The sequence below is a fragment of the Procambarus clarkii genome, chromosome 54 (assembly GCF_040958095.1).
Source record: "Procambarus clarkii isolate CNS0578487 chromosome 54, FALCON_Pclarkii_2.0, whole genome shotgun sequence".
Lineage (NCBI taxonomy): Eukaryota > Metazoa > Arthropoda > Malacostraca > Decapoda > Cambaridae > Procambarus > Procambarus clarkii.
Window position 1 is genome coordinate 26,037,195 of NC_091203.1, and position 27,182 is coordinate 26,064,376.

Genomic DNA, 27,182 nt, shown 5'->3' on the forward strand with positions numbered 1-27,182 from the left:
AGTGTAGCTAGAGGCGTGACATCGAGGTGACGCGTGACAGCTGCTTTAATGCATTTACCAGCTGTATAATATTGTCACGTTACTGGACGAACAGTTCTACTACTATTAGCTGTTAAATTATTTGTCACACAGCTACTGTAGAACACTGGGACGGTAGACGATATGGAGGACCAGGAGATTCCATACACGGTTTGTGAAGGATAAAAACACTTCTGTTTTATTTTCAGTCTTTGGGAAGGGTTAGGTTGGGTTAGGTTAGGTTAGGTTAGGTTAGTCTTTGGGAAGGTTTGTGAAGAACAAAAACACTTCTGTTTTATTTATTTATTTTTCTGCTGTTCTGTTTTATTTTCAGTCTTTGGGAAGGGAAGGCCTCACGAAAACACTTACGAACCTGTACAATCTTTGGCGGCTTTGTTTACAATTATTAAACAGTTAATGAGCTCCGAAGCACCAGGAAGCTGTTTATAACAATAACAACAGTTGATTGGCAAGTTTTCATGCTTGTAAACTGTTTAATAAATGTAACCAAAGCCGTCAAAGATTGAGGAAAGATGTACACGTTCGTAAGTACTTGCGTAACTGCTTTCGTGAATCTGGCCCCCTGTTCTGTTTCAAGTTGAGAGCGTCTGTCCATTGGACAGAATGCCGATTGATTGATTGATTGATAAAGATTAAGCCACCCAAGAGGTGGCACGGGCATGGATAGCCCGTAAGTGGCCGCCCTTTTGAGCCATTACCAGTATCAAGAGCTGATACTGGAGATCTGTGGAGGTGCGACTGTACCCTGCGTGACGGGAGATGTCTCCCCGGTGCTGGACGAGCCTCGGCGCTCTCCCCGGTGCTGGACGAGCCTCGGCGCTCCCTTTATGGGGAAAAACGCAAAGCCTTGCGGTTAATCGTCACTTGTCAACTGATGACTTGTCCAGGACGAACCGAAACGTCGTCACTTCTGATACGTGGGTTGTGCGTCTAATTTTCACCCCACGTGATTTAAATTTTAAATGACTATTGATTCTAACGGTAGATAAACATGCTGTGAAGATTGATAAAGATTAAGCCACCCAAGAGGTGGCACGGGCATGAATAGCCCGTAATGCTGTGAAATGGTTCCATGGCGACTATACTGACTTGTCCCCTTATGGGAGCAAGCGTCGGACCTCACGTCCCAACACTGGAAGACCCGCTGGAAGACTTTCGACACCCATGCCGTGACGTGACACGATACATCGTCAGTATAGGGGATACTGTCCTTGTGTTTGAGCTGAGGGATTGATGATTGATGAAGATTAAGCCACCCAAAAGGTGGCACGGGCATGAATAGCCCGTAAGGAGCTGAGGGATGAACTGCTTCTTTTTATAGTGAGCACAGGAACGTGTACATTCAGGATAGCCATCAGTACAATGCAGACGTGAACCGTATGGGTTGTGCAAGCGGCCTTCCAGAGACAGACTGTGTTGAATAAAAGGTAAAAATTAGATGCAGTTAACTAAACTAGTTGTACAACAGGTGGAATGCATTAGGCAGTGATGTGGTGGAGGCTGACTCCATACACAGTTTCAAGTGTAGATATGATAGAGCCCAGTAGGCTCAGGAACCTGTACAGGAACCTGTTAGGGGAACACGCACAAGGGGACACAGGTGGAAACTGAGTGCCCAAATGAGCCACAGAGATATTAGAAAGAACTTTTTTAGTGTCAGAGTGGTTGACAAATGGAATGCATTAGGGGGTGATGTGGTGGAGGCTGACTCCATACACAGTTTCAAGTGTAGATATGACAGAGCCCGATAGGCTCAGGAATCTGTACACCTGTTGATTGACGGTTGAGAGGCGGGACCAAAGAGCCAGAGCTCAACCCCCGCAAACACAACTAGGTGAGTACAACTAGGTGAGTACCAGTTGATTGACAGTTGAGAGGCGGGACCAAAGAGTCAGAGCTCAACCCCCGCAAGCACAAGTAGGTGAACACATGTCCGGACTCGTCACACAGCAGGCAATAACACAGTTAACTTCTGAAACCCGAGGAAACATGGCCAAACGTCCAACATGCATTGCATTGGCACGGGGAGGAGGTATTTCTGTACATAATATTTGACATGCACTCATATCCCCGACACAGCGCCGCTCCTGTGCCAGGTAAGTCCACTACGGGCTCACCATAGCCCGTGCTACTTGCCCCGCTCCTGTGCCAGGTAAGTTACGGGCTCACCATAGCCCGTGCTACTTGGAGCTTGTTCCGAGTAGCTGAATCTATAACAACAACAACAACTCATATTCCCCTTGATAATAGCCGAGCCAGAAGTGTTTCAATATCAAATGTAATTTTTGAGATATGGAGGGGAAGGCGGGCGTCCCAATACGTTTACCATGATGGAGGCGGGAAAGTGTGTCCCTGATATTTATTGCTTTAATATCGGCATGGCAGACAAAGATCACTGCCGCTAATGGAAAGGTGAGGTGGGAAAACCAAAGGTACTACTTCACATTCAGACGAAAATTTGAAGTTACCGTGTCAGGCACTTCAACGTGGAGCAAAGAGCCTCCATTACAAGTTCTCCCCTGAGATAAGACTATTACAAGGTCCCCCGAGATAAGCCTCCATAACAAATTCCGGAGACAGACTGTGATGAATAAAAAGTAAAAATTAGATGCAGTGGACTGAACTAGTTGTACAAGTAGAAGGAGATAAACAACTGTATGTGCCTCAGTAAAATTAAGAATGAAATATTTGGGCCAAGTGGATGGACCAAAACTGCACAATGTAAGGAGCACATAAGGTACAAGAAGAGTCGAGGTGGTGTACGATGCCGCGGTCACCCAGAGGCAGTGAGTGAGGCTTACGGGGACGTTGTAACAATCATCAAAGAACTTGTGAGCAACGAAGAATCAGTCACACTATGGGACTTAGTGGTAGTCACAACGTGGGGCAGTGTATGAGTGTGTGTGGTGTGGGGGAGGGGAAGGACCAATAAGGTACAAGCGAGGAGTCACAATAACGTAGCTGAAGTATGTTGACCAGACCACACACTAGAAAGTGAAGGGACGACGACGTTTCGGTCCGTCCTGGACCATTCTCAAGTCGATTGTCTCTTCATTTTCTAGTGTGTGGTCTGGCCGACCAATAAGGTATTCAGGGGGTGTTGCTAAGTCAGAGGGCTTCCTCTAGGGAGAAGAGGAAACAGGTTTTACAGAGAAGCCAACTCGAGAACCAGGTTACTCGCTCGAGGTTGAGGCTAGTAAATACACAAGAGCGATACAGCAAGCTTCACTTTACAGCGCCCCCACCCACTACGAAGCCTATCAAGGGAAGTCATAAGAATCCAAGCCTAACCCCGCGAGTAACAGTATACACAGGTAACTAGAGTATGTGTACATGTATATATAACATTAATAATTGTGTAACTAGCGTCAAAAGATTATTATTTGCTTAACTAAACGAACTAGAGGGTTCAGTTCCTGAACCGATTATGTGCCTCTGTAATCCTTTACACCACCTACCACGGGTTGGGTATTGGGTGCATAATAAAGAAAGAAATTGAATTGAATTAACTAGTAGTCTGAATGGTAACCTAGAGACCGAAAGGAATGCTGACTTTCCAATGCCTGTTTGACCAAAGTGCTAACCTGCTACCCGATTGATTCGGTTGGGCCACGCTGAACCTTGCAGTCTCTCCTCCAAACAAGTGTTTTGCGCCCCTGTAGAGGCAGCTGCTGGGCAGACTCAACTTCCAGATTACGGGAAACTGGGAGTACACGGGTCTCCGTGAAGCCCGTCCGCCTAACACTTCACAACGTCAATAAAACGGTCAATTAAAAGAAGAGTCTCCTAAGTTGACCAGACCACACACTAGAAGGTGAAGAGACGACGACGTTTCGGTCCGTCCTGGACCATTCTCAAGTCGATTTGAGAATGGTCCAGGACGGACCGAAACGTCGTCGTCCCTTCACCTTCTAGTGTGTGGTCTGGTCAACATACTTTAACCACGTAATTGTGACTCATCGCCTGCAAAAGTCTCCTAATCTACTCGAGGACCCAAAACAAAAAACGGAACAGTACGTCACTTTCGCGAGCCGCTTCCATTTTCTAGTATGACAATTTTTAGCCTTATGTAACGCATATACTTGCGAAAAGCGACGTTCTTTGTAAGAGGACAGGTTGGAAGGTACGACGAATCCATAGGTGACAAAGCTACAGACCCTATGGTCGTGCTTCTACGGCAGCAGGCGCCTGAAGGAACTCTTCAGCAGAGCCACTGAAGTCCCACCTTCCCTACAAGGTAGCTGCCATGGGGGGGTACATATGAAGAAACTTCCCCACTAACAACTTTACGGGCTATTCATGCCCGTGCCACCTCTTAGGTGGCTTAATCTTTATCAATCAATCACTAACAACTCTTATATATAATTTTTCTACAATACTTAACCGTGTTATCCGCATTAATAGGTTCAGGTAATCTCACAGCTTGTCTCGAGTGACCTGCCCCAACTCTTCTATCACTGTTTTCACGGCTCTTTCAGGCACTTATTGTTCGTTTATCTGTTTCCCACACGAATGGCCACGTTATAAGCCTACCACATTAGGCTTCCACTAACACGAATGCGTAATGTTCCCAAACATCAATGGCCTTCAGACCTTCAAAAGTAAATATATATTTGTTGTACTGTCTATAAATCCATCAACTTTTGTATCTTACCTTGTATGTATGTAACTTACCTGAATAAAAATTTATTTATTTATTTATTTATTTATTTATTTATTTATTTATTTATTTATTTATTTATTATTTTACTTGGCAACACTGCCTTTATTATGACATATTTTATTACAATTAACATAAATATTTCCATAAATATTTTATTAAAATTGATTTTGCAAGTAAAATTTTAGTGATTCTCAATATTTCCGAGATACTCAATATTTTATTTAGTCAGGCGAGATATTGTGCAATTTGCAGGATTTCTATACCACTTAACTAGTAGGCTATATGTATAGTCCACCCAGCTGCATACACGGGTAAAGAGACCATGTAACTAACTAAAACAATGTTAACCAATCGGGCCTCTGATGTTGATAGTTCTCTCTCAATGTCCTGATTTGTGTTCTCTCACGTCAACACGATCCTGAATGTACTCTGGCAACACTGAGCCAGATTCACGAAGCAGTTACGCAAGAACTTACGAACGTGTACATCTTTCCTCAATATTTGACGGCTTTGGTTACATTCATTAAACAGTTTACAAGCATGAAAATTTCCCAATCAAGTATTGCTATTGTTATAAACAGCCTCCTGGTGCTTCGGTGCTCATTTACTGTTTAATAATTGTAAACAAAGCCGCCAAAGATTGAGAAAAGATGTACAGGTTTGTAAGTCCTTGTGCAACTGCTTCGTGAATCTAGCTCATTAATAACACACAAAGCTAATTAATAACACACGTTAACACACAGAGCTCATTAATAACACACTAACGTGATGCATCAAATGAACAAATCCACAAGGGCCGTGACGAGGATTCGAACCTGCGTCCGGGAGCATCCGAGACACTACCTTAATCTAGCTCATAAATATTATCTCCAGACGGAGGCGCTGGTGGCGAGGCTGCACCAGCTCTGCACGACCACGTCCGGGCCAGTAGCGGACCGGCTGCAGGAGGTGGAGGAGCTGCTGCAGCGCTGCCCGGGGATTATAAACCAACGTGGTAGCAGAAATCATCCCGCCATACACACGGCAGCTGAGAACGACGAACATCAGTGAGTTATGCAGGCGAGGAGTCACAATAACGTGGCTGAAGTATGTTGACCAGACCACACACTAGAAGGTGAAGGGACGACGACGTTTCGGTCCGTCCTGGACCATTCTCAAATCGACTTGAGAATGGTCCAGGACGGACCGAAACGTCGTCGTCCCTTCAACTTCTAGTGTGTGGTCTGGTCAACAATCAGTGAGTTCTTTCGCCTGTCTTCACACTATGTATTTAAATCCTTTACACTGTATTGGCTGAAATAAGGAAAATTAGTTGATGTAGATACAAACTTTGGCGTATATGGCTTGTATAATGACAATAATAAGTGATAATATGCAATACCTTGAGCTAAGAAATTGCTATTATTTTCATGATAACTTTGAATACTGAACAGAGGACTTCTGACTCCTGCTAGCAGGCTGAGAGCTTTCCCATCCCATAGCTTATGGTAATTACCCACTAGCTTTCCCTGGAACACGATCCGCTAGTCGATTAATAACCATGACCCAATTTCTGCTGGGTGAACAGGGGCGAATAGTTACGGATTGGTGCCCAGTCAATCCTCCCTGCTCAGGACTCAAACCCAGACAAACTCGCCGTTTTGGAGGCCGCCACACTGTTCTGCCTTGGGCGAACTCACTTACAAGGCTGTTATTATATTAGCATGAACGAAAGATTAATTGGATAAATTAGAAGACTTAAATTTCTGTATGAAGCTATACATTGGAAGTGAAAAGACTTGAGGCTTCACAGCTCACACCAAATTCTCACAATTATAGAAGTTCGTCAACTTGTATCATTTTATAGGTGTTCACTTAATAATAAAAACATTTACAAGGATAAAGTGGAATTTTCTGTGTGAAATGGTTATAGCGACTCCTCTCCCCCCACCATGATGAACTGAAGCTTTATATTCAGACTAACAGCGAGGGACCCTAAGGCATGAATTTTGTGTGGAAATTAATTTAAGAATTTAAAAACAGAGTCCTGCATTTTCTACGTAACGAGAAATTTATGAAAGTGACTACTCCCTAAATCAGAACATTACTAGGAAGGAAGTCGCCGTTATGATGCTAGGCTACTGTCTCTCCATAGGGTGATGGAGGTGCTTATCCGTCAGGGCGCTGATATAGAGGCGCTGGGAGGCAGTCACAGCGTCACCCCGCTCATCTGCGCCATCACCAGGCAGGCCCAGCGATGTTTCAAGCTCCTCATTGAAAAGTAAGACTCATCTAGTTTCAGAAACTGCCATGAGAGTTGATAGTTTAAGTAATAATTGTAAATAAGAAGCAATAAGATGCTTATCTTAACATACTAAGAAGGTAATTAAGCGTTGCATTGACAAAAACATTTAAAAAGAAAAAAAAAGAAAATTATTTCGTTTCTTTCAGGGGTGCAAACGTCCGTGCGGTTGGAGGAGACAAGAAGTGCGTTCTTCAGGTGGCGGTTGAGCAGAGTAGAGATAACGGGGGTATGGTGGCTGTCCTGCTTGACCAGGGAGCCTCCCTACAGGACAAGGAACCCAAGTCTGGCCACACGCCGGTGCATACAGCGACTCTCATTGGCGATCCGGAGGTGTTGCAACTCTTGCTGAGACACTGCCCTGATGCAGCGAACATTATCGACAATAGGGACAACACGCCACTGCATCTGGCTGCTGAGAAAGGTCATAGAGATTGCTGTTCAGTGCTTTTGAAGTTCGGGGCAAACATGGCTGCTTGTAATAAACTGAAAGAAACTCCACTGCACCTAGCGGTCAGGGCAAGCTTTAAAAGTACCTGTGAAATGTTATTAAGCAAATGTGAAAACATTAACAGCAAAGACAATAACGGCGATACACCTTTAATATGTAGCGCTGCATCTCAGAAACATTCATCTAAGGACATATTAGAGCTGATATTGCAGTACAAACCAGACGTGAACATCACTAACTCTAACGGGGACAATGCTCTGCACGTTGTTGCTAAGCGAGGCTACCACGAAAAGTGCTGGCTGCTGGTGGCCGCCGGGGCAGACTGCAACTACAGGAACCAAGCCGGCCTCACTCCTCTCCATTATGCTACAAAGAAAAAGTTTCCAGAGTGCTGTGCTGCTATTTTGAATTTACCCTTTACTGATGACCCTTATCAGTCTTCCATGTTGAAAGCCTGTGATAAGCAAGAGGACAGAGGAAATGTCATCAATGATTGCGTTGATAGTATGAGCACCACTAGGCTAGCCGATGTGAATATTACAAGTAAGGAAGGTAAGACTCCACTTCACTATTCTCTTGAGAAAGGTTCTGTAGAATGCTGTATGCTGCTACTCAAGAGGAGAGCCAAAGTGGTTCTTCCGACTCTGAGTGGTGATACTCCTTTGCACCTTGCAGCCTATGCAGGCCTAGATGAATGCTGTAGACATCTTATACAAAAAGGAGCTTCAGTTAATGCTGTTAACAATCTGAACAGAACACCTCTCCATTTAGCAGCACAGCGTGGCTCCTTGTTGTGTTGTCAAGTGCTCCAGAAGAGAGGAGCCAACGTCAATCTCTCTGACAGTGACAAGATGACGCCCCTACACATCGCGGCCAAAATTGGCGTAGCTGAATGTTGCACATTTCTAATTAAAAAGAATGCAAAGCTTTCAGCAACTGATAAGAACGGGATGATTCCCCTTCACTGGGCAGCTTCTGAGGGGCACCTAGGTTGTTGCAAAGAGATGATCACAGAAGAAAACTACTGGCAACTCTTCAAAATGGATGACAAAGGCCAGACTCCTTTAGTTATTGCCTTCACAAAACGACATGATGATATATTTTGCTACTTACTTCAAAAGATGTGTGACCCCAAGAAATCCAAACGATCTGAAGCACATAAATTCAGCTGTCTTAACGAATTTCTCACTACTAGCATCAATGATAAACGCAAGTAAGTGTTTAACATACATAAGATGTAAGATGCATAAATATTGTGAATGAGCAGAATAATATAATTGAGTTTAACACTGCGATGTATCCAACCACTTGGCCTGCCATATGTCCGCATTTTCCAGGATATGTCCTGGATTCAGGTGTCAAAATTTGCGTCCGGGAAGAAGAAATAAGTACAGATATATTTAGGATTTTTATTTTGTTGATGGAATTGATTTTTTTTGGTTGGTGGATTTGGAATTTTTTGTTTGTGGACTTTGAATTTAAAGTTTGGTTCCATATTTCTTAGGGAGCCGATAGATGCACGCTCCTCTATTTACATGGTGCTGTCTGAAGTCGATTATGGCTCTCACGCTTACTCGTCTGCCTCTCCTGTGGGAGAGACTGCCTCTCCTGTGGGAGAGACTGCCTCTCCTGTGTGGAAACCCGCGGCGTCCTGTCTCCACAGTACGGTGGCCATTCGTCCGTATTTTCCAGGACATGTCCTGGGTTCAGGTGTCAAAACTTGCGTTCGGGAAGAATTAAAAAAATAAATTTTGCGAGGGCAGCGGCGAGGGCAGGCGGAGTGAGGCGGAGCCCCGTTGTGCGCCCGTATTTATACGGCCCCAAACTGCCCGCGCAACGCCGCGGGACGCGCTGCGCAATTGTTTCTTTCTCCCCCGCCAGAAACATCCCCGCTTGTGATGCAAGCAGTGACCATTTTCGTCAATAAAATCTATGTAAATAATTCATTTGATTGTTAACAGTATAAATTAGATTTCTTGGGATCAATAATTCGTTTTGTTGGGGGGACGAAATGAATATATATATACAGCCTGTGTATAGATATACGATATACTGGTATCGAGGTCCCCCCCCCCCCTTCCAGTCGAACTACTAACCCTCCCAAGGATGCAACCCCTCAGTGGACGTACATATTTACTTATAGGTGAACAGGTACATTAGGGGTGAAAGGAACCTGCCCAACCATTTCTGTCTCACCCGGAATTCCCGACAGTGAGTGGAGATTTAACCCAACTGTACGAGCGAGACCATTGACCGCGCCACAGAATTACGAGTCCTGCGCGCTATCCACTAGGCTACGAGGCCACTATGCTTCATGGAATATGTTACATACACCTGATTATATACTTATATACATGTATCTTCTCCACTCAGCAAAGCCACGGAGGCGATAGTCAACAGTCAACAGTGGGAGAAAGCATTCGCTCCGACTGAAGCCAAGGAGAGAAGCATGAACCTTGAACAGCTTATCCGAAAGTTCCCGAAACTGGTAAAGGTATGTCAAGATTGCATACGATGTCTCCATTATCTAACTAGTAAAGGTATGTCAAGATTGCATACGATGTCTCCACTATCTAACTAGTAAAGGTATGTCAAGATTGCATACGATGTCTCCATTATCTAACTAGCATCTATTTTATCAATATTAAATATTTGAATGACAGTCTAGGTAGCTGTAAATGAGGTAGCCCGATGTATATACTTCTAAATATATAATATATATATGCATTTACAGTGATGCAATACAAATTTATATAAAATAGAATTATTTTAGCAATGCTTTAAGATATAAATTTACTTGGGGGTGGAAACTTGACTAATTTTTTAAAAATAGATTTATAAAAAAATTCTTAAAATTGTTAGGAGTTATAATTGGTTTAGGAGAAGTAAATAATAAAATCATTTTTTTAATTTTGACTTAAAATTTGGCAAGCGTACTTGTTTAGAGAAGCAACTGCACATAGGGGATGGTGAATGATCCAAAAACACAATGACTCAAGATTTTGGTTAATATACATGTTTGATTTTAGGATATGTCTGATATATAATATTATTAATGTTCATCTCATCCTCCTGTTATCACCTGCTTCAAGTCGGCCCATTCCAATCTCCCAAGTGGCCCAGATTCAGATCTATGCTGAGGAAGCTAAGTACAATAATAGACTAACCTGTTTTTGGATAAATAGGCGCAGAAATTAAGTATAAAAATAGACATTTACTTCACCAGGCGCCAGTAATTATAGATTCCAATATACGTATAAGAATTTATAGCAAGGGCAGAGTTTACAGTAAGGACGCAACCCAAAAAAATATATACAGTATATATATATATAGATCAAATGTTACCCACAATTGCCTTTACATATGAAAACATGCAGCCATGCATAGGGAAGCACTAATTTTGTTATATGTCTGTCTGCTTGCCTGGCTGGTTGTCTGCTTACCTGGCTGGCTGTCTGCTTACCTGACTGGCTGTCTGCTTACCTGGCTGGCTGTCTGCTTACCTGGCTGGCTGTCTGCTTACCTGGCTGGCTGTCTGCTTACCTGGCTGGCTGTCTGCTTACCTGGCTGGTTGTCTGTTCACCTGGCTGGTTGTCTGCTTACCTGGCTGGCTGTCTGCTTACCTGACTGGCTGTCTGCTTACCTGGCTGGCTGTCTGCTTACCTGGCTGGCTGTCTGTTCACCTGACTGGCTGTCTGTTCACCTGACTGGCTGTCTGTTCACCTGACTGGCTGTCTGTTTACCTGGCTGGCTGTCTGTTTACCTGGCTGGTTGTCTGTTCACCTGGCTGGCTGTCTGCTTACCTGGCTGGCTGTCTGCTTACCTGGCTGGCTGTCTGCTTACCTGGCTGGCTGTCTGTCTTTACCTGACTGGCTGTCTGTTTACCTGACTGGCTGTCTGTCTTTACCTGACTGGCTGTCTGTTTACCTGACTGGCTGTCTGTCTTTACCTGACTGGCTGTCTGTTCACCTGACTGGCTGTCTGTTTACCTGACTGGCTGTCTGTCTTTACCTGACTGGCTGTCTGTTTACCTGACTGGCAGTCTGTTTACCTGACTGGCTGTCTGCTTACCTGACTGGCTGTCTGTTCACCTGACTGGCTGTCTGTTTACCTGGCTGGCTGTCTGCTTACCTGGCTGGCTGTCTGCTTACCTGGCTGGCTGTCTGCTTACCTGACTGGCTGTCTGCTTACCTGGCTGGCTGTCTAACTGTCTGTCTGCCAGACTCGCTCCATTTCATCTTACAAAATCCCTTCAGTTATTTGACACATTTGCATTAACATGTAAAGGCAAAACCAAAGCTAAACCAACATGCTAAAAGGAATAACTGATAAAAGAAGGTTACAGTGCTTCATGGAATATGTTACATACACCTGATTATATACTCATTCAGTGATACATCATCCCCCGCGCTTAGGTAGTCCTGGACAAGTGCATCAAATGCGTGGGTGGTGATCAAGAGACCTTCGTGTTCTACCTTCTTGATGACACCTACTACAGTCTGGAAGGTAAGTGTGTAAACATCACTAGGATTTAGCTCACTTTAGGCATGTTTCTGTGTGTTGTGCTTGTGTATAAACATCACTAGGATTTAGCTCACTTTAGGAATGCTTCTGTGTTGTGCTTGTGTATAAACATCACTAGGATTTAGCTCACTTTAGGAATGCTTCTGTGTTGTGCTTGTGTATAAACATCACTAGGATTTAGCTCACTTTAGGAATGTATTTGTGTGTTGTGCTTGAAGGGTAGAGGGGTTACCTGGGTCTAAGCTTGTGTTTCCAACAGTCAGTTAGCTGTGCAACCCGTCCTCCTAATAGAACACGTCGCATTTTGACGTATACTCTAGCTAAAGCCTAAAATTGTCGTACTAGAAATATGGTAGCGGCTCGCGAAGTTGACGAACTGTACCGTTTTCTGTTTTGGGGTTCTCTGGGAGATTAGGATGGCTTATTTAATAAGTGCATATGTGACATACTAATTGATTGTGAATATTTTAGTTTACCTTGAAAAGCTTCATAGAAAACACCGACCTTACCTAACCTTCTTAGTATGTTAAGATAAGCATCTTATTGCTTCGTATTTACAAATATTATTATTATTATTATAATTTATTACAATTATTATTACTTAACCTATACCTATCAACGGTATAGGTTAAGTAATAATTGTAATTAAGAAGCAATAAGATGCTTATCTTAACATACTAAGAAGGATAGGTAAGGTCGGTGTTTTCTATGAAGCTTTTCAAGGTAAACTAAAATATTCACAATCAATTAGTATGTCACATATGCACTTATTAAATAAGCCAATATTGACTATAAGCAAGTGCGAGAACGGGTTGCATACGGGAATTTTAGTACGACAATTTCTTGACGTTGGGAAATCTTAGGAGGAGCGGCTGGGTATACAGCTCGATTTGTCGATTTGCCATAAAGGACAAAATACGAGGTACTAAAACGCTCTGATATTTGAATCTGTGTACTGAGTCTACCTCTATCGGTTGATTTCTAAGTTCATTCTGTTTCTTTTCAACTCCATTTTAGTTTAAATATTTTAAATGTCCCTAAAGTTCATTCAGATTGTATGTGTATGTGTTCTCTCACTCTCATAACTCTGAGCTACAATGACTGAAACAACAATTGTCCTTCAAGTGATGTTCAAGCGAGTGTCACTTACAAAGTTACGAGTTTCTGATATAAATGACCCTGATGACATAAATACAAGACATGTCAATTGGCTGACACGGTGCTTGTATTAGCAACGATGTATAACATATGAATAATGGTATTCATACAAATAACTGCTGTGTATGACAAGTCTGCTTTAAATATATGTGTGTCATATTAGGCTGTAACTATTTAAACAACTGCTGAATGAATCATACACTTATCTATAATACGAGCATTTATTCACTATTGTGAATAATAACTGTAACACAGTGCTAATAAATCCCAGTTCATGATCAATACAAACCAAACATAAAAAGCTATGATTTGTTCAGACCTGAAAGCTACATCTATGGACAGCACAAAACGTCCACTAGACTGTGCGACACAGCGGTTGCAAGGATCAGGTTGGGTTACCGTTACCTGTGGCAGGTGGCTGCAGGTGACGGGTCTCCCAATCCTGAGCACTCCAGTTGCAAACTCTGTGAGCAGGAACTACGGGACGATCTCCCGCACTACATCACTGAATGCCCAGTTATTAGACCTTTCAGACCAGTTGGCATGAGGTACCTGGAGCTTTGCAATTACTTTATTCACTCTCGTGTTCTTGAAGATATCCTCACAGTGTACCCAAAATTTGCCAGTGCAGGCTACTAAACACATGGCTCTGTATGACTAACCATCCTGCGAGATGGGGACTTGTATTACCACTGCTACCTTATTCACTCTTGTGTTGATGATATCCTCAAAATGCATCCGGAGTCTGCCAGTGCAGACCGCTTATCACATGCCTCTGTATGACTAACCATCCTGTGTGATGGGGATTTCTTAGCATCACGTAGTTAGCTTTTTTGACACACTGTACTCCACTTCATATTGTCTAGGGCAGCTGCACTAATGCAGATGTACCTAATGTGTTAATAAAAAAAAAATAAAAAAATCGTAATATTAAATTTTCAGAGAGAAATGGAGGATAGATTTAAATTTAATAACAACGACAATAGTTTTAAAGTCAAAAATGATTGTCACGGCCGTTTTCTTTGACAGGAAACCTCTCTGGGGAAGGGAACCGCAGAAGGCTGCCATACTGTGATGACGGGACACTGAGACCAGACGCCCTCATGAAGGCCCCTGACGAAGATCACTGGAGGCAACACCACCCTCTCAACATCATGGTCGAGTACGTGGGTGTTGACATAATGTCAGGGGGGCATATACACACACGCGTACGACATTTCTTGCAATATGGCCGACCCCTAACCAGCCAGGGCGCATCCGATCCCATGATCGTCGTCGCCCCTAAATCAACACAACAACCCCTAACCAGCCTATGCCAGTCACAGACCACCTATGTGTCAGCTTAAACAGTTGTGTGAGGCTAGCCCCGAGCGTCTGACCTTCAGCCTTGGACAAAGAGAAAAACAGACGTTCTCTTCTGTACACACATACGATTTTCGGTCTAAATAATGAACTAATTGTAGCACTACAACAAAATTTTTTTGATTACGGGGTATAGTATATATGTGAAATAACACAGATGCATCTATCTAAATATGACAGACGGGTACAACTACCTACCTATGACAGACGGGTACAACTATCTAAATATGACAGACGGGTACAACTGTCTAGATATGGTAGGTACAGCTGCCTACCTATGGTAGGTACAGCTGCCTACCTATGGTAGGTACAGCTGCCTACCTATGGTAGATACAGCTGCCAAGAAATGACAAGTGGAGTCTTGCCTGACAGGTGCCAGGAGCTGGAGCTGCTGAAGCACCGCTTGTGTCAGCGGCTGATGAGAGAGAAGTGGGACCGCTACGTGGCTACTGTGTTCTACTGTCTCCTCCTCCTCTCCGCAGCATTCGTCCTGGCTCTCTCCGGCTACGTCACCGTCGCCTGGTACGTCTTCCACCGTCGCCTGGTACGTCACCGTGGCCTGGTACGTCACCGTGGCCACGGTGACGGCCTGGATCATCTCTTCTCTGTGTTTTCTGTCCTCTATCGATGTGAATTAGACCTGTCTAAACCTTCCTTGTCTGGTGGAAAATCTCAAGACTATCCCAAGTGTTTTTGTGTTTAATAATATGTGATCATTCTGTCGCTGCATAATCCAATATTGGTCTTATGTATTTAGTGTACAGTATTCCGAAGGATTCCTTGTTACAATCTCGTAACACTGATCTTACATCGTCAGCTTTATGTATGAGAGAATCGTCATTTTTTGTATATAACTACATTAATTTTTTTTTATTATGTCAGCACAGTGACTTACATGGCCTAGCCTCTATGTTCACCTTCTCGATTGCACTGCACAGCAATTTATTGCTCGTTGCACTGAATAATACTGTTTGGTCTACTTTACCAATTTTCCTTAGAATAGTAAGGAAGTAAGTATCACTTACTGTCACTTTAGTAAGTGTTCGAGCTGTCATGTGGCTGTGTTCCATTTGTCACCTTACTATGTTGCCTCTGTGGCTGCACCACTGTCCTCTTGACCAACTGGTGGGGACGAGTAATACTTTAAGTATACTCGGTGGGGACGAGTATACTTTAAGAATAGAGGGACTCAGCTTGCCAAGGTTACCTATCCCAAGGTTACACTCCACAGCCTCATCCTATCCCATATTTTCCCATTTAATGGGTGTCTTCCCATTCTTTGTCCCAGCTTCCTCCCATTATAGCCTTAACTGTCACAGTTATATCGGGAAAGAGTTGCAGGAAGATATTAATATGGTGAGGGTGTGTTTGATAGTGACTGGGACTACGTGGAGAAGGCGATGAAGGTGTCGCAGGACATGGTGTGCGGGTGCCTGCGTGGGAGACGTGTTCTGGCGGCTGATCTTGGGGCCTCTGCTTGTCCCTCCACCTCCTCTCCCACTTCTGTTCCGGTAAGTCGTGACAATAGGTTTCCCTACTTCTCAATCGCATACATGGAGACGTATTGGTTTTCATTCTATTATGTGTAATTAATCAGCATATATATATATATATACGTTGGTGAAGAGTGTGTGTGTGTGTATGTGTGAGTACACACATACACACGTGCTTGCGGGGGTTGAGCTCAGACTCTTTGGTCCCGCCTCTCAACCGTCAATCAACTGGTGTACAGGTTCCTGAGCCTACTGGGCTCTATCATATCTACACTTGAAGCTGCGTATGGAGTCTGATCTCGTGTGTGTGTGTGTGTGTGTGTGTGTGTGTGTGTGTGTGTGTGTGTGTGTGTGTGTGTGTGTGTGTGTGTGTGTGTTACACAACCTCGTCAGCCTCGTTTTTACGACTATCATTAGCTCAATATAGTGGCCATTCTTTCACTCTTTTTTTCTAATGATATTTACATTGAAAACTGTGTATCGAACTGACTGGGTCAGTTTCCTGATCAACTCCGTTCCATTTATATATACGACTCTTAGACTGACAAAAGTTCTTTCTGACATATCTTTAACTCATCTGTGTTTCCAGTTTCTCATTATGTCCTCTCGTTCTACCGTTCCTTAATTTGAACATTGTTTCTACATCTACCTGTCAATCCCCCGTAGTATCTTGTATGTCGTTATCATGTTTGCCCTATTCCTTCTTTCCTCCAATGTAGTAATAATGTATTTTACCCTTAATCTACCCCTACTCTAGTGTTAATCTAACGTAATTTAACGTAACCTAACCTTAACCTAATCTAACTTTAAGCCTTAAATAACCTCACTTAACCCTAACCTAACCTAACTTTATCTAATTAAAAATAACCTAATTTAAACCTTAACCTAACCTAACCTTAACCTAACCTAACATAACCTCACTTAACCCTAATCTAACCTAACTTTACCTAATTAAAAATAACCTACCTTAAACCCTAACCTAACCTTAACCTAACCTTTTTTATTTTATTTTATTTTATTTATATATATACAAGAAGGTACATTGGGTTTGTGAGAATACATTGGATAGTACAGCAATTACATTCTTGTAAAGCCACTAGTACGCGCAGCGTTTCGGGCAGACCGAACCTAACCTAACCTAACCTAACCTAACCTAACCTAACACTAATTATTACCCCACACTGGTGTCCAACAGGAGACTGTACTGGTACAGAGTGCTGCCCACCGCCTCATCAGACTCATCACTCTCTTCCTCCTTCTTCTTAGAGTGGTCATAGAAGCATGCAAGCTGCAACACGTGAGGCAACAATGTTATCTTCCAAATTGTGAATATATGAAAAATAACCACGTTATATATATATATATATATATATATATATATATATATATATATATATATATATATATATATATATATATATATATATATATATATTGAAGGTGAAAAACATGGGGGGATACATAAGGGATAAATGTGAGGTGAAACATAGAGGCTGCAGAAGGCTTATTGGCCCATACGAGGCATCTCCTATCTAAACAAAGATTAATCCAGTGTAATTGGCCTGTTATGTTGGACATTGTCTTCTGTGTTGGCATCGATATGTTCTTGTCTTGTCCTTACTCTCATGGTGGGTAGAGTAAATAGTTCCGTGATTTGGGTGTTCATGGTAGGTCGCTCTATTCTTATGTGAATTGCCTCAAGAATTTGTAATCTTCTTGAATCTTGGGTTTTGTCTATTATGCAAGTATTCTTGTTCAACATTTCTCTTGTTAGAGTAATGTCATGGGCTTGTCTCATGTGATTCCTAGGGGCACCAGATTGAAGATGACATGTCAAACACCTCGTCAGCTTGGTCGACGTCATACCTATGTACTTACATTGAAGGTTACATCCTTCGTGGGGGCAAGTGTACATGTATACAACGCTTGACTGCTGTAGAGGGTTCTCCGTCGGCTTCGGGCTGTTTTTGATAAGGAGTTCGGAAGTCTTCTTGGTTTTGTAGAATATTATCAGGTTTATGTTTTGGTTAGGAGTAGTGCTTTTTACTCCTTTACGGATTATTTCTTTCATTATTCTTTCCTCTTTTATATGTTCACTGTGCATGGTTGATTTGTAATATAATTTTATTGGGGGTGTTGTGGTTTCTGTTCTAGGTTCTGAATTATACCAACGGTCCAAGTGTCTTCTTATAGCAGCGTTTATTTCCGCGTTGCTATATCCGTTGTTCACCAATACCTGAGTTACTCTGTCAAACTCTCTACTCACGTTGCTCCATTCAGAGCAGTGGGTAAGCGCTCGACGAATATAAGCATTGAGAACACTGGCTTTGTATCTTTGGGGGCACTCACTTCTACCGTTCAGGCATAATCCTATGTTGGTGGGCTTGGTATATACGTTGGTGCTTAAAGAGGTTCCTGTTTTTGTTATTGGTACATCCAAGAATGGCAGACTGTTATTTTCACTATTTTCATGTGTAAATCGGAGTACTGACTCTCTCTCTAGGTGTCTTTTTAGGTCAATTAGTTCATCTGAGTCTTTTACTATTACGAATATGTCTATTCGTATTATAGGTATAATTAGGAATTATAATTAATTATAATATAATTATATTCCTATTATAATTATTATAATAGGAATTATAATTCCTATATAATTAGGAATTATATAGGAATTATAGGTATAATTCAGAACCTAGAACAGAAACCACAACACCTCCAATAAAATTATATTACAAATCAACCATGCACAGTGAACATATAAAAGAGGAAAGAATAATGAAAGAAATAATCCGTAAAGGAGTAAAAAGCACTACTCCTAACCAAAACATAAACCTGATAATATTCTACAAAACCAAGAAGACTTCCGAACTCCTTATCAAAAACAGCCCGAAGCCGACGGAGAACCCTCTACAGCAGTCAAGCGTTGTATACATGTACACTTGCCCCCACGAAGGATGTAAGCTTCAATGTAAGTACATAGGTATGACGTCGACCAAGCTGACGAGGCGTTTGACATGTCATCTTCAATCTGGTGCCCCTAGGAATCACATGAGACAAGCCCATGACATTACTCTAACAAGAGAAATGTTGAACAAGAATACTTGCATAATAGACAAAACCCAAGATTCAAGAAGATTACAAATTCTTGAGGCAATTCACATAAGAATAGAGCGACCTACCATGAACACCCAAATCACGGAACTATTTACTCTACCCACCATGAGAGTAAGGACAAGACAAGAACATATCGATGCCAACACAGAAGACAATGTCCAACATAACAGGCCAATTACACTGGATTAATCTTTGTTTAGATAGGAGATGCCTCGTATGGGCCAATAAGCCTTCTGCAGCCTCTATGTTTCACCTCACATTTATCCCTTATGTATCCCCCCATGTTTTTCACCTTCATTATATTATCACCTGACCTAATGCGGGTATAAAATCAACTAGTATATATATATATATATATATATATATATATATATATATATATATATATATATATATATATATATATATATATATATATATATATATATATATATATATATGCAACAATGATCACAAAAACACTGATCCAAGTATGCAGAATAACCACATATGAAAAATAGAAAATGCTTAACGCGTTTTCGGCTAATTCGCCTTCATCAGAGCAAAGTAGAAACATTCTACTTTGCTCTGATGAAGGCGAATTAGCCGAAAACGCGTTAAGCATTTTCTATTTTTCATATGTGGTTATTCTGCATATATATATATATATATATATATATATATATATATATATATATATATATATATATATATATATATATATATATATATATATATATATATAAGTTTTCTCATATAGATTTATTATTTGAGAATATTTTCGGCTTTGTTGATAATTATAAAACAAATAAGTCAATTATACAATAGACTCAATGTCTATAAGAACAAAAAGCCTTCTATTCCCCCTAAATTTATTAAACAAGCAGCACGGGCTATGGTGATCCCGTAGTGGACATCAACCCAGCTCCAGCTGTCGCTGGTATGGTGTTGGTCTTGTCAACCTCTGGAGGGTTATCCACCCCACCATAAACAGCAAATATAGATGGTTAAAGACAGGCTCCAGAGACACTCCAAAGATCACATTCACTCCAAACATCTACCATCTACGGGATACTACCTGTCCTCATCACAATCGACTTGAGAATGGTCCAGGACGGACCGAAACGTCGTCGTCTCTTCAATTTCTAGTGTGTGGTCTGGTCTGCATACGGGCTACTAGATCATGCCCGTGCCACCTCTTGTGTATGTGAAACGTCCACGTCGGGCTCACCATAGCCCGTGCTACTTGAAACTTGTTCAGAGTAGCTGGATCTAAAACAATAACAAAACATCTTGTGGTGGCTTAATGCTTCATTAATCAATCAGCAAATCTACTTTAATCCAGGACTAAAGTAGACGCAGTGTATATACACAGAGAAGAGTGGTATACCTATACCTATATATGTGTATATGTATATACCTATACATCAGTGTGTATAACAAATGATGATTCCCTAATTAACTGAGTCATCCCTGCATACCGTGATTCCCACTCCCCCGCGGAGACCCTGAAATATTTCCACAGAAAATGGAGAGAATGCAGCGATCAACATATATACTTCACATATATTGATTATAGGAAGTACTGAGCTCCTGACGAGGTCATTCCGATGTTCACGTGATGCCTGCTGCCTACCACGTATTTTCTGGCCGGCAAGTGACTGGTTTTGTGGGAAAAACCAGTCACTATAAGACTGGTTCTATCGTCTATCCGTTATATCTTGGCTGTTATCTCCTGGACTATTATTTACGCTATCCTGTGCTTGTTAATTTAAATGATGTCATTGTTTATGCAGCTGCGGGGTACGCATCTTCGGACTGAGAAGACGGTACAGGCGGTGTGCTACGTCACGGCTACGGTACTGCTCGTGGACTGGACGGAGTGTACCGCTGCCACTGGGGTACGGGAGGTCAGTTCTTACTAGGTCGCTTTCTGCTTTAGTCCACCCTGCCCGTTTTCTGTTTTAATCCAGCTGCTGTCTGTCCGTTTTCTGTTTTATACAGCTACTGTCTGCCCGTTTTCTGTTTTTATACAGCTACTGTCTGCCCGTTTTCTGTATTTATACAGCTACTGTCTGCCCGTTTTCTGCTTTTATACAGCTGCTGTCTGTCCGTTTTCTGCTTTTATACAGCTATTGTCTGTCCGTTTTCTGTTTTTATACAGCTACTGTCGGCCCGTTTTCTGTTTTTATACAGCTACTGTCGGCCCGTTTTCTGTTTTTATACAGCTACTGTCTGCCCGTTTTCTGCTTTTATACAGCTGCTGTCTGTCCGTTTTCTGTTTTTATACAGCTACTGTCTGTCCGTTTTCTGTTTTTATTCAGCTACTGTCTGTCCGTTTTCTGTTTTTATACAGCTACTGTCTGCCCGTTTTCTGTTTTTATACAGCTACTGTCTGCCCGTTTTCTGGTTTTTATCCAATTACCGTCTGCCCATTTTCTGTTATGATCCAATTACCGTCTGCCCATTTTCTGTTATGATCCAATTACCGTCTGCCCATTTTCTGTTATGATCCAATTACCGTCTGCCCATTTTCTGTTATGATCCAGTTACTGACAACACATATATGCTGCTACAGTGTGTACACTGACATCACACCATGACAGTGTGACAGTCAAAAGATAAAATTCAGCATTTTAGAGCAGTGAAAGTCTCGGTTAGAAAGTTGCTGGTACAATGAAGGTCTTTGTTAAAAAGCTGATGGTACAATAGAAGTCCTCGTTAGAGAGTCTCTGGTACAATGAAAACTTTGTTTAGAAAGTTACTGGTACAATGAAAGCCCTTGTTAGAAAGATGGTGGTACAATGAAAGTATCTGTTAAAAAGTTGATGGTACAATGAAAGCCCTGGTTGCAAAGTTTATAAACAAGGAAATGTGCCTTAAAGGCCCTATAAAAGAGCACTTTTGTCAATATATAATAAAAGGTAATTCTTTTATGCCTCGAGTGTTAATTAAGTAGTGAGAGATGAACAACCTGTATTGAGCATATCTTGTGTTAGGCTTGATAGAATGTCAATCCTAATGTCGCTGGAAGACGTGAAGCGTGAAATGTAGCGCAGTTTAAGGGTTAAGTGCAAGCCTCTGCTATGGTAAACAAATCCACAAGGGCCGTGACGAGGATTCGAACCTGCGTCTGGGAGCATCCCAGACACTGCCTTGCTCTGCTATGGTGGTATGGTAACCAAACCTGTTTTGATAGTACCTATTGAGACGATCGTCAATAGTCAGAATTCGTACGTTCTTAGCTTTTAGATACTAGTATACTGACTAGTAAGGCATTGTTTTAATATAAATGTAGCTAAAAAACAAACTTAAATATTCCTAGGCGTAGTATAGCACACATATATGTACTATATTAGGGTCATGTTGAATGAATAGATGGTGGTTGAGTGGTAGAGTGGAATGTATATATATACATATCAAGGTAACAGAAAATGGAACAGAACGTCACTTTTGTGAGTCGATTTCATTTCAAATTACGTCCAAATTTGGACATAGCGCCGCGCATACCAGCGAAAAGTGGCGTTATGTTTAAGAGGACGGGTTGAGGTGTTAGTAAATATTGGTTAGTGGCAGCAAATTGTTAGGAGTGAATTATTTACTTGTCTTTTAAGAGCAAATGGTGAGGGATAATTTTTACCTAGGCTGTGTAATGGCCGATGTGAGGGATTTGACAGTTTGGTGGTGGTTCTGGGTTTAATGATGGTGCTGAATGTGATAGTGTGTGAATGGAAGTATTGTACGCTGGTATCATTATATTTTTAACCCGCTGTACGTATATATATGTGGAGCTTTTCTTCTCTCCTCAGGAATAGGCTTCCTCACCACACTTGACAGAGCTGCCTGCCTTAATGCCGACGATGAAGACAAAATTAATATAAATTTCTGATATTAAAATGTTATTAGTATTAATACTAAGTTCGTATATGATTTTTATAATGATCCAAGATTCATTTATTTGTTCTGCATATAATACAAGCTGTTTTTTATCACCCTTGAAATCTGTTCCAAAATATGCGAAATGTAACTTTTTTGTTTTTTATACTTTTCAGGATTGGCAGTGGTGCTGTGGTGTTGTGTCGGTGCTGCTGGCATGGTATGAACTCATTCTCCTGCTGGGCATGATGCCCCAATTTGGTGTCTACCTCTTCATTCTAAACGACTTCCTAAAAACCATCCTAAAGCTATTTGGACTCATGTTTCTTCAAGTGGTGGCATTCACCTTTGCCTTCCATATGTTAATGAGAGGGAACTATGCCTTCAATAACTTCCCTCGGGCCATCATGAAGATCCTGACCATGATGCTGGGAGATCTGAGTTACGACGACCACTTCAGCAACACAGAGAGTCCCTTGCCATACCCGACCATCAGCAACCTTCTCCTCTTGTGTTTCCTGGCGGTTATGGTCATTGGAATGATCAATCTAGTCACTAACCTTCCGCAGGGAGAGTTGGAGAAGGCTAAGGATGAGGCCCAGCTTATAAATTTGTCTAGTCGGGTCAACCTGCTGCTTGCTATTGAGTCGTGGTTTCCAGCATTAAGGAAGCGCTACACTGTTGGCTGGGTGACTGAGAGAGTCCAGCAGGATAAGATACAGGATGTGGACTCCGGTGCTTCCAGCAGCCTGACCAGCACCAACTCCCCATGCAGAGTCTGCTGTAATGTTATGTCCGAGCAGACCCACAGGTTAGTCGAGGATCTGGTCGGCCAGATTCGTGAACAAAACATGATTCTGGAGGAACTGAGGTCACGTCTATCTCGAGATGAGGAGCCGCGTGAACCACAAGGTACAGGATAATGTTTGGTTTAATCAATAACATTGACGTTATCTTGAGATGATTTCGGGGCTTTAGTGTCCCCGCGGCCCAGTCCTCGACCAGGCCTCTACCCCCAGGAAGCAGCCCGTGACAGCTGACTAACTCCCAGGTACCTATTTACTGCTAGGTAACAGGGGCATAGGGTGAAAGAAACTCTGCCCATTGTTTCTCGCCGGCGCCCGGGATCGAACCCGGGACCACAGGATCACAAGTCCAGTGTGCTGTCCGCTCGGCCGACCAGCACCCTATCAGCATTGTCAATATACAATTTAGGCTCTCACCAATGCATTACATTTTCCTATTAACTAAATCGCCTAATCTGTCAAGAATGCCGAAAGCATTTACGGAAAAGTATAAATACCGTAATATTGAAGTTTCCAAGCATCGGCCTTGATAGACTGGACGAGATGTTGAGGTTCGCACGTTTCTGGTAACGCTAAACGATTGTCAGAACGCGAGAACCAGGAGCCAGATTCACGAAGCAGATACGCGACCTATACATCTTCCCTCAATCTTTGGCGGCTTTGGTCACATTTATTAAACAGTTTACAAGCATGAAAACATGCCAATCAACTGTTGTTATTGTTATAAACAGCCTCCTGGTGCTTCGGAGCTCATTGTAAACAAAGCCGCCAAAGATTGAGAAAAGATGTACTGGGGCCAGATTCACGAAAGCACTTACGCAAACACTTACGAACCTGTACATCTTTTCTCAATCTTTGACGGCTTTGGTTACATTTATTAAACAGTTTACAAGCATGAAAACTTGCCAATCAACTGTTATTATTGTTATAAACAGCCTTCTGGTGCTTCGGAGCTCATTGTAAACAAAGCCGCCAAAGATTGAGAAAAGATGTACAGGTTCGTAAGTGGTTGCGTAACTGCTTCGTGAATCTGGCCCCAGGTGTTGTGTGAGGGCGTAGAGACGCCTCCACGCACTACGCTGCCTAAACCTAATGTCACCGCTTAAATGTCCTGTGTTCTGTACTCGCATGCGTAGAAGCGCATTGCCATCCAATAAAGATAAAACAGTGATCCCAGGTTCGATCCCCAGGCGAGGTGGAAATGACTGAGCACGTTCCGTTTGAACTAATGCAGAAAATTGGTTCCGCGGAGTTAGGCAACTATTGTGGCTTGCATTCTGCGGAAAGTTAAATCAGTATAAGGGTAATTAATATAACCAGTATAAGGTAACATTGATATACCCAATATCAGGGTAACAATGATATATCCAGTATACCAGTAACAATGATATACCCAGTATATCGTTGGCTGTAGCTCAGGAACGAGGCTACAAGTATACAAGAGGATTGCTTGAGTATACATTTATTGCAAGCCAAGAATCTGGCAGATGGTGAAGTATGCCCACGATATCACAACAGATGGTGAAGTATGCCCACGATATCACAACAGATGAAGTATGCCCACGATATCACAACAGATGGTGAAGTATGCCCACGATATCACAACAGATGGTGAACCATGCCCACGATATCACAACAAATGGTGAAGAATGCCCACGATATCACAACAGATGGTTGTGAATGCCCACGATATCACAACAGAAGGCGGACATAGCTACCGGATCATGGCAGGAACGTAACGTTACTGGAGCCAGTAGCAGCAGTATCAGCAGTAGCAGGAGTAGTAGTTCCAGCAGCCCCCAGATCCCCGACACAAGGGACCAAAGCTCCACACATGTCTTGAAGAATCTTCTTCTCTCGCTGGCGCATCTCGACCCTCAACACAAGGTTCTTCAGGAGCTCGACCTCCTTCCCCGTCCGCGGTAACTCACCATCTAGCCTCTTCATCCTGGCGAGCAGGGCCGCGATGTCCTTCTCGAGGCCGCTTATCTCCTTACGCAGCATCCATATCTTCGGAGATGGTAAGTTCTGAAGACAGTACCAGCACAATCATATAGCACTCGGATGGGATACGAGGATAAGGAGATGGGATATGAGGACAAGGAGCTGGGATATGAGGGCAAGGAGCTGGGATACTAGGACAAGGAGCTGGGATACGAGGACAAGGAGCTGGGATACGAGGACAAGGAGCTGGGATACTAGGACAAGGAGCTGGGATACGAGGACAAGGAGATAGGATATGAGAACAAGGAGCTGGGATACGAGGACAAGGAGCTGGGATACTAGGACAAGGAGCTGGGATACGAGGACAAGGAGCTGGGATACGAGGACAAGAAGCTGGGATAGGAGGACAAGGAGCTGGGATATGAAGACAAGGAGCTGGGATACGAGGACAAGGAGCTGGGATATGAGGACAAGGACCTGGGATATAAGGACAAGGAGCTGGGATATGAGGACAAGGAACTGTTATAGGACGCATGAGAGGAGTGGTGTTCAACCACTTGGACCGTCGGGAATCGAACGCCGACCTGCAAGAGTGTAGGCCGTCGCTATACCAACCAGTCCAGGTGGTTTGAACTTCAGAAGAGATAAGGACCTAAAATTGTGAAAATTTAATATATATTTGAAGCAATGTATCTAAAACGTGTTATTAATTGACATAAAAAGAAGTAGAGATTAAAATGTATAATTTTCTTTTTGTATCTTGGTGCAATGATTTAATTTACTATTGAAATTGCACATTAATTTGATTCCCATTACGTGAGAGACATGTTATCTAACGACGATAAGCATGTAAATATTATATTATATGACACAAGTTCAAGTTCAAGTATGTTTATTGAGATAAGCAATAAATACATCTCAAAGGGATAGAGTAGCTTAGGCTATTTCTACCCCCCTTATATGACACAAATATACTCCCAATGCACGATTTAAAAATTTTCTTACAAAAAAATAAGCCATGTACTCTCATAAACCCAATGTACCTTCTGGTATATCAATAAATAAATAAATAAAATATATTAACAAAGGGTTGTTGTTTAAGATTCGCTACTCGGAACAAAACGTTCCAGGCAGCACGGGCTATGGCGAGCCCGTGTAACAAAGGGTAGGTGTATACCTGTAGTTGGTAGGTGAAGTTCGTAAGGCGAGGGTGAGGGTGGTTGAGGGCCAGGAGCAGCACCAGGCCCGGAATGACGACGCCTGCCACTCCTATCAACCCAACACATTTCACATCCACCATCTGCTACAGAACGAACGCTTCAATATGCACAAAGAAGACAATGTTAACATCAGCATTAAAAATGATCGAAAGTTCCTTGGCTTATACTTAGCCAAGAGACTCAACTTCAGCACCCACATACAATACATACCCAAGAAAGTCTCAAAAACGGTTGGTAAACCGCTCTAAAATCAGATATTATGTTCCAAACTC

At 42.4% G+C, this 27,182-nt stretch overlaps 1 protein-coding gene across 5 annotated transcripts; it reads left to right on the plus strand.

Annotated features, from left to right (window-relative positions):
* Nucleotides 1–26,778, plus strand: LOC123771316 (transient receptor potential cation channel subfamily A member 1 homolog). 5 transcript variants are annotated; one of them, XR_011222854.1, is made up of 13 exons: nucleotides 1–189; nucleotides 5,576–5,748; nucleotides 6,837–6,962; nucleotides 7,133–8,647; nucleotides 9,808–9,928; nucleotides 11,850–11,940; nucleotides 14,146–14,278; nucleotides 14,851–15,000; nucleotides 15,854–15,989; nucleotides 17,167–17,268; nucleotides 20,861–20,974; nucleotides 23,117–25,326; nucleotides 25,451–26,778. XR_011222854.1 is itself a non-coding variant. In XM_069305209.1 (12 exons), exons 1-12 carry the CDS (start codon nucleotides 163–165, stop codon nucleotides 23,861–23,863), a joined length of 3,435 nt encoding a protein of 1,144 aa, XP_069161310.1. In that variant the 5' UTR covers nucleotides 1–162; the 3' UTR covers nucleotides 23,864–26,778. The 5 variants fall into 5 exon arrangements, 4 of the variants coding, with proteins under 4 accessions (XP_069161310.1, XP_069161311.1, XP_069161312.1 ...); XM_069305209.1 differs by having other exon boundaries at nucleotides 23,117–26,778; XM_069305210.1 differs by having other exon boundaries at nucleotides 20,861–20,965; nucleotides 23,117–26,778.
* Nucleotides 26,779–27,182: the final 404 nt, after the last annotated feature.